Here is an 8597-nt window from a genome sequence, read left to right as displayed (position 1 = left end):
ACGGCGGGTCACACTCATGCCGATCTCAGCAAACCACAGCAGTTACTGCCTGCAGAAACACGTCTGGCGGAGGCGTGTGCGGGTGTATGGTTGTACCTGCAGCTGTACGCTCATACATGCACGTCTGTGTCACCTGTTCAAATGGGCTGCCGTCTGGAGCTCAACATTGGTGAAGATGGTGTGACAGCCGCCATGACAGTGAGGATGAAGATGGTGAAGAAAGCAGGTTAGAGGGTGATGCAGGTTACTCAGGCATGCACTGTTCCAGACTTGAGTCATAGCAAACATGAGAAGTGACCCAAATGTCATGTTTTTAACCCAAATTAAAGAAAACGTGAGGTACTTTTGACAGAAGCAGAGCACTTCCTCTACAGATGAAGGCAAAAAAACCACTGACACACTTTACCGTGTTTATTAAACGCTTTCATAAACCTTTTCACTTGCACATGAATACACGTAATCTTCCTGTTTGCAGAGTTTCTCCGCTATAAAAATCTTATTACAGATAATTATGTAAATGACGATTAAAAAAATCACGAGTATCAAACAGAACATGCCCCTGTTTCATTTGCACAGCTGTTACATAAATATTAAATACAGTCCCTCTGTAGTTTTATGCAAATATTGCACAAGTTTTAGTCAAAGAAGTTAGAAAAGTCAAAATGGAGCAAATCTGACGGATAAAATCCTGGAGTGCTGAGGAGTGGATGGCTTTGATCTGAACGTCCATGTTTACTGCTGTAGTCCAGAGGGGGGGGCATGGCACAGGATTGGATATGGGGGAGGGGGTGTTAGTGAAGCGACTGACTCAAAGTGTGCTGGATTTGAGGTCTTAGCTCCCTGCAGCCAGGGTAGTCAGAGTAAGGCACAAGGCGGGGGTGATGGGCGGGGCTTCAGGTAGCAGGAGGGGGGCTGAGGTATTGTGGGCTGCAAGCAAAGGAGGCAAAGAAGCAGCGCCGACAGCATATGGAGGCCGACAGCACAGCTGTCCGTGGGCGTGACGAGGTATCCGTCAGCTGGGGTCAGGTGTGTTGTCATGGCGATGTGTCAGCTTTGCCTTCCTCGAGCCCCACCTGGTCCCTGGCGGGCTCCCGGTCCAGGATGGGGCTCAGGCCTCTGAAGCCGGCGTATGGCCGCACTTGCACGCCGTTGGCCGCGGACTGTCCTGACTGAGACGAGGGTGACTCAATGGGGCAGACGTAATCTGTGGACTCGTCCGACCGCCGCCTCCTCAGGTGCGTCAGGTTGGAGAAGCCCAACTTTTTCGGCTGTGGGGAAAGAGAATGAAAAAAGTTTGGTAGCACTTTAGATAACAGACAAAATTTGTAGATGCTGGTCCGCAATTTGTAAATGAATAGAGACTCCTCTATGTGAGAACACTGATTTTTCCCCATAATTATCAACAATGACAACAAGCTAGTAAGGAGAAATCAATCTTCAGAACTTCATTAATCTCAGTAATTGTTAAATTTTCATATGATCACTTATATTTCATGGAAAAATGTCCCATTTCCACTATATTGTTCTATGTTTATTATTTGTCATGTTAAAGAAAAATCATCTTACACATTTTTAAACAAATCTTGTTACATTTTAAACTAATTACCAAATCCGCAGCATTTTTAACTAAATTAATGATCTTAGAACTGGAGTAGGTCAGAGGTCACCTAAACTTATCTAAAGTTCATGAATCATGAACATATTTTTAAGACGTTTCATAAAATGGGCGACACCCACACCCAGCGACAGGCGGAGCTTCAGGAATCAAGTCATTTTAGTTCCAGGTAGGAAAAAAGTCCCGAAAATAAATAACCCTTCATAAATAATTTGTTTTTTTAGAGTTCCAAAAGTAATATAGGAACATACATATATAGTAAATATATAGTAAATCATGGAATGTCCCCTTTAAGACAGAAAAACACAAGATGATAAGTATTCAATCAAACTGAAACTTTCAGTTGTTGAAAAAACTTCTGTTTTTATCCAGAACCTCAGAGTGAATTGTGTCTTCTGACTTTGCAATCTAACCTGAAAGTCTTTAGCATGTAAGACAAAAGATTCCAGTCTTTGATTGGTTGAGAATCTGAGAATCTTCTGTTGGTTCTTCTGGTTCGTCCAGAACATTTAATCTCCTTTGAAATCTTCTGGACTAACAAATTTCGGTTTATTCTATTTTTGTTATATTAAAATGCTTTATGCATTTCGGTTATAATTTCAAAAGGTTCAAATCCTTTATGAACTCCAGCAAACTGACTCAAATCAGCGTCGAGGAGGTCAAGGTGATCTGGAAAACAGGCTGGGGGTAGAACTGAGGGTCCAGGATGGGACAGCCCTGTTATACAGGGTCCAAAACGTGTTTATAAGTAAATGTTCCCACAAACTTCAGCATAAATGTCACATCAATGGAAGAACAGGCTACGAAAAGGAGGGTCCAAACAGCCATTAAAAAGTGAGGTTTTACTGCCTCAAATATGCATATTTCAGTAGTTGATATTTTGCTGTGTTTGTTTTCACGCTGACTGAGCACTTTCTCTGCACACAACACACACCAGGAGTAGACGCCGTTCGAGCTGGAGGCCATTTTCATGTGCGTAATAAGGCACAGATCGCAGCTTCCATCGACATGTCGGCTGAGCTTGCTAACAAAATGCCTGATGTGCTCGTAAAGAACCACAGGATATCATGTGGGGGGGCGTTCAGCCCTGGGGGAGGAACCGCTCTCCAAACAAATCTATTCCAGTAGTGAAGCAGCTTCTGTTTGTTGGCAGAAGGATTTCCTGCACTCGAACAGACACACTTAAGAGGGGAGGGCAGCTCGAACACAGAGGAGCTCAAGTGGAGTTACAGAGACGGACATGTTTGTTGACTGTCCTCGGGATCAACCAGACTCAGACGTGACAGGCCTGGTTTGGGTTTGTCCTGACAGAGAACGTCCCGCCTCACCTTGACTTTGGCGGTGATGCTCAGGGGAGTGTACCCGGGCGCTTCGGTGTACTCCCTCTTCTCCTGCTGGGCCTGCTCCCCCACCAGGTTGTTGAAGTTGGTGGTGAGGTGGCGCCGCAGCAGCGTCTTCTGAGGGGAAATGTTCAGCAGCATGGCCAGCGTGTCGGCGTTAAAGCGAGGCTCCAGCATCTGTTGGAGAGCGTATGATGTCAGACGCCGTTTTGGAGCTTGTTAACTTTTCGTTGTGTCACCAGACGTGCTCACAATCAGGCCTCCGTGCACGCCGCTGCCCCGCAGGTTGGGAGCGTACTCTGCCAGGTCCACGGATCTCAGCCACTCCATGACTCGGTGGTTGGACCACTGGACCACCTCGCTGGGAGAAAACTGGCTCTGAAACACAAAAATATTCAGGCTTTGTTTGACGTAAAAGCACATTTACAGACGCGTTTTAAAGTCTTGTTTAGATCTGAGTGGAATCGCTGGTATCAACTAGAACTGGTGGAGGTTGGATCAGTTATACTAAGGCAGGGGGTCAAACTCAATCACACAGGGGGTCAAACTCAATCACACAGGGGGCCAAAATCCAAAACACAGTTTAGGTCGCGGGCCGAACAGGATAAACATTTATTGAACACTCAAAAACTACATTTATAAAACTTTAAAAACAACTTTTAAACATAAATATGAATTAAAAAAGCAGGAATATGAATCCAGAATAAATCAACTTAAAACTTAAAAATGTATCAATATTTTACCCTCCATAAAATATATTTTTGTCAAAATTATACAAGTTAGAAATCGACTAAATGCTAAAAGACAAAATACTCGCTTTTATGTAATTTTATATGAAAAATGACATTCATAAATAACCTAAAAGATTTGATTTCTATCAAATATATCCTGTTAAAATGATCAAAATATGAACATGCTGCTGAACAAACAAACAAAGTCTGGAAATAAAAATAAAAATAAGAGTTGGGATTTTTAGCAAAAACAATCAAATCATTTTTGTTGTGTTTTGTTGTCTGACTGTTTTGTCCATCCCTTAGTTATTTTATCCAGTTATTTGTATTTCTTTTTGCACCATGACTGAGAGAGAGGGAGAGGATGATCAAATCCTTGTGATGTAAACTGCTGTGTTCCAAAAATGACCCATAGATCATCTTAACTGATCTCTCAGCCTCCATAATCGTAGTGTTACTTTAATATGTGACCAGCGTAAGATAACATCAGGCCGTAAATAACAAGAATATAAAATGAGGGCCGGATATATTTACCTGGCGGGCCGGATCCGGCCCCCGGGCCTTAGCTTTGACACATGTGCTCTGAGATAAGGAAAAATGTCCATTTCCCATTTTGGTTGTTAACTCTTAGCAGTCTCTGATCTCACCCTCGAGTTCACCAATAACAGGTTATTTACAAAGATTTATGAATGACAACTACCCTTAATTATAATTTTCATTCAAATTTAACGTGAAAGTTTGAGTTTTTATTTTGAAATTTTGATTTAGAACTAGCACAGCATCATTTCCATCCCCTCAGAATAAATCCTTGGAACATTGTATGACGTTTGATGGAGTTTTGCCTGTTTTTTGTAGACATTTTCCATGTTGTTTTGATCTTGTTTTTGGAGCTATACATTTTATTTTGTCTCTACACAATTTATATCTGCTATGTAACAAAAAAACGGCTTGATCTGATTTTTTTTTATTTTTGTATTTTTAAAAAATGTCAACATTTACCAGATGGAATTGAGTTTTTTGCAGAGTTTCAGTTTCATGGTGGAAATACTGTGTGATATAATGTAAAATATAAAAATAAACTGGATATCAAGTATACCACAAAGAGCAAAAATAAAGATAAATTATTAGAGCAGAATTTAAAAATGCTCAGACTGACCCAGGACTCCTAAAGGTTAACATTAAAAAAAAAAAAAAAAAAAAAGCAGAGCAGGTTTACTGTTAACACATCCTTTAGAAAATGATCTCAGCCAGACTTCTTATTTACACGCATTTATACACATTTTACATACGATTGAATTTAATGATTAGAACATTTTTTAACAATTGTATATTAGGTCTGGCATGAAGGGGTTAATCTCATCTGCAGATGTGAATGAGTGGAGGCGGGGCCATCAGGCTCCTCCTGTGGCGGTACCTCATTGCCGGGCCTGCGTTTCAGGCAGTTAGGGTTGAATTTGTTGACGTGGAGGACGTGAATGGCACACTTGATGCTGAGGTGGTGCAGCTGGCTCGTCACTTTCAGGAACAGCAAGTCATTCTGGGAAGGGGAGGAAAAAGTCGTAATTCTGTTCGTCCGATGTGAAAGCTTCCGGACCTTCAGCTCTGTTCACCAACTCACCACCGTGAGGAACTGCAGCATCTGTCCGTCCACCCGTCCTTCATTGAACTGGTCTTTGTACTGAGGAAGGCCGATGTCGTCCAGCCACCCTGGAGCACAGAACCAGCAGAGATCAGATGAAGAGCCGTTCTGGGCCGGACGTCGGTCACAGTGTGTTTTCGTACGTGTGACCCAGATGTAGTCCAGCTCCGCCGACCTCTCCGCCTGCTTCCCCGTGAGCGTCTTGATGGCCAGCTGGAGCTTCTTCCTGTGGAGCGGGTGTTTCAGCGACAGCTCCTGCAGAAGCAACAAACCATCAGGTCCACCTGAAGAGACCGGTCAGACTGAAGCGTCTCATTGAAACGGCAGTGATGGGGGCTGTGAGGGCGAGACTAAAGAGCAGCTTGACAAGCACAGACAGCCGTGACTAAACTCCACGCAGACAGACGGATGACCACAAGAATCCGACAGGTGGGATTAGGAAAGACGTGAGCGTCGGCGTGCAGGTGGACCAGCAGAGCTTCAGCATTACAGAACAAACCTTCTCCAGGTCCTGGGGGCTGGCCGAGAGCAGCGTCTGCCCGCTGCTGACCCACCGCCGAGCGAACAGGCCGTACTGACCCAGCCCGATGTCCTCCAGCCAGTCACACACCTGATCCACGCTCCACTTGGAAAACGGCAGCTTGAGATCTCTGACATAAAAAAACAGAAAAAAGGAGTTCTGAATCAGACTTCAGACCTGCATCTCTGGAATTTTGCTTTTGTTCCTTTCAATATTTATCATATGTAAAATATCCACAAACTGTCGTTTTAAACTAAATTTCATGAATTGCCATTTTAATTTGAAAGAAAAAAAACCCTGGAAACCAGAAGTTTAAAAAATGAAACGCTAAATTCAATTCTGTTTAGAGCGGTCTGTGGAAATATAGTCCGACATTAAAGTGGTTTGTGTCCTAAAATAGGATTTGTGTCCAATGGGTTAAAGAACAAATGGAAAACTAAAAAAAAGACTGTCATTATAATAATGTTGTCTTTACAATAGAGTGGGAATTAAAAAGGTAACATCAACGTCATTTTGGCTACTTCGTACTGAGAAATTAAATGTAAGCAAATTTACTCTATACTCAACTACATTTTTGATTGAATATATGTACTCTTTACTCCGTTACATTGTGATTATGTGCGAGAAGTCCGCATCTTAATTTACGTTACCATGTCTGGTTTGATGGGCGGATTAGACAATATCGCCATCTGCAGGGAGCTGATGGTACTGCATGCTACTTATAACCTAAATCATGTGAATGTGAATTAGCTAATAAGGAAATAAAACCTCATAAATAAACATTTTAATGTTTTTCCACATCTCTTGGTGATCTTTGAGCTTATATTCATTACTAGTAAAATACTCAAGTCCTTTTAAAATCGTAAACTTTAATACTTTTCCTCAAGTCTAACTGGAGTTGGTGACTTGTAACTTGCAATGGAGGAATTTTTACAGCAAGGTATCTGTACCTTTACTCAAGTATGGTTTTCAGGAACTCCTTACAACTCTGATCAAATCATCTCAAGGTCTTTCAGACATATCAACAATGTTCTTGCCTCTTCTATTTGAAAAAGGTTTAGACTCATCAGACTGGAAGCTCAGGTTGGGAGTTATTCCTTTATAAAAAAAAATCTGGGGAAAGTTGTCAAAAATGTTAGAAAATCGAACTGGATCAGAAGACTTTGGGAGAGGATCAGATTAGGTGGTGATGGTTGGCTCATCCACCGCTTTGTTTTCAGATCTCAGAGGATTTTAAAGGCTGGTCTCCTGGACTAAACTGATAAACATCTATACAGTTTCCATCTGCACAATTCCTTTAGTTTATCGCATTGGAATTGTGACTCTTATGACTTTCAAACTTCTTCCTGCAGACTTGCTCCACTTGGGTCAAAAGTGTTCAATCGATTCAGTTGATGGAAGTGACTGAACGTGCTGATCCAGGACTCATGGAGAAGCTCTGATGTTTGCACACACATAGACTCACAGATATTCCCTCCAAACACAGATCAGCAAACCTTGTTTTCCCCGAGCGGGCCAGTCTGGGTCCGGCTGTAGCTCTGAAGCCCCCCCTCTTAAAATCTCCGCCCTCTTGGTCGTGGAGCTGCACAGGACTGCCGGACTGACTGCGGCGGATCCTGGAGACAGAAGGAGGTTTGAGCGTGTGAGGAACACAAATGCCGATGCTGCAGCTTTCCAGGGACGTACTTCCCCCAGAGCTTCCGGATGCCTCTGTGGGTCTTCCTGTTCTCCGGCGAGACCGGAGACTGCTGGCCCGAGTCCACCCCGGAGGACAGGGGGGAGTGGTCAGACATCATGTCCAGCCTATCTGAGGGCTCTGACAGAGAAGAGTTACTTTAATGAGACATCGTCATAGGATGTGTCACACTGACAGGATAGAAATCTAAATTTAATCCTGAAACAAAAATATATATATTTTAAAGTAATCTGTGGGGTTCTTGTGCTGTGTATTTATGTATTTTAACAGTTTTACAGCTGCCAATGACTCGTTTTAATAACAGAATATTTCTTGTTGACGTTCATGGAGCTGACAGACATTCCAAGGAGAACTGAAGTTCTTTTGAAGTCACATGCAGGTTTGTGTATCGTCAACACAGTTTTAAAAATACTAACAAAAGGACAAGAAGAAAAACAAAAGAAGAATATAAAATATATTTATGTGCATGAGAAGAAAACAAGTTATGAAAGGGATGTTTAGATCCAAGAGTGCGTGACAACAACGCATTAAAAACAGGCCAAAACGATAAAGTTTACTAGGTTATTGATTAGAAACATTGTTGTAAATATTTACTGGTAACATTTATTAGACAGAATTATTTCAGCAGCACTGAGTCTGATGCTTCCATGCTTGTCATTTGCAGCAACACAAAGATGAACGTTTACTTGAGATGGAGACGCAATTTCAAGAGATTCAGCTTTTACAGACTTTCCATCTATCTATCCAACTCTCCATCCGTCAGTCCATCCGATTGTCTGTCCATCCATCCGTCTATCCAACCGTTCGTCCATCCATCCGTCTATGCGTCCATCAATCCACCCATCCACCCATCCACCCGTCTGTTCGTCCATCCATCTATCCAACCGTCCGTCCATCCGTCCATCCATCCATCCATCTATCCGTCTATCATCCATCCATTCGTCAATATATCCAACCGTCCATCCATACATCTATCCATCTGTTCGTCTATCCATCCATCCATCCATCCATCTATCCATCCCTCCATCCATCCATCCATTCGTCAATCTATCCAAC

The 8597-nt window shown here is 42.5% G+C and overlaps 1 protein-coding gene across 6 annotated transcripts in view; it reads right to left on the bottom strand.

Moving 5' to 3' along the window:
* Positions 1–393: 393 nt before the first annotated feature.
* Positions 394–8597, bottom strand: part of ppfibp2b (PPFIA binding protein 2b) — a 99035-nt gene continuing 90831 nt past the window's right edge. For all 6 annotated transcript variants that reach the window (XM_036212224.1, XM_036212225.1, XM_036212226.1 and 3 more), the window contains 9 exons: positions 7532–7661; positions 7342–7461; positions 5825–5975; positions 5469–5580; positions 5305–5393; positions 5101–5223; positions 3208–3333; positions 2944–3132; positions 394–1268 (listed from right to left, as the gene is read on the bottom strand). In XM_036212224.1, the coding sequence (XP_036068117.1) occupies positions 1035–1268; positions 2944–3132; positions 3208–3333; positions 5101–5223; positions 5305–5393; positions 5469–5580; positions 5825–5975; positions 7342–7461; positions 7532–7661 (1274 nt within the window). In that variant the 3' untranslated portion in view covers positions 394–1034. The remainder of the gene's footprint in view (positions 1269–2943; positions 3133–3207; positions 3334–5100; positions 5224–5304; positions 5394–5468; positions 5581–5824; positions 5976–7341; positions 7462–7531; positions 7662–8597) is intronic.

Source organism: Oryzias melastigma, linkage group LG6 (assembly GCF_002922805.2).
Source record: "Oryzias melastigma strain HK-1 linkage group LG6, ASM292280v2, whole genome shotgun sequence".
NCBI lineage: Eukaryota > Metazoa > Chordata > Actinopteri > Beloniformes > Adrianichthyidae > Oryzias > Oryzias melastigma.
Note: the sequence above shows the minus strand (reverse complement) of the source record. Positions and strands in the feature narration are given on the sequence as shown.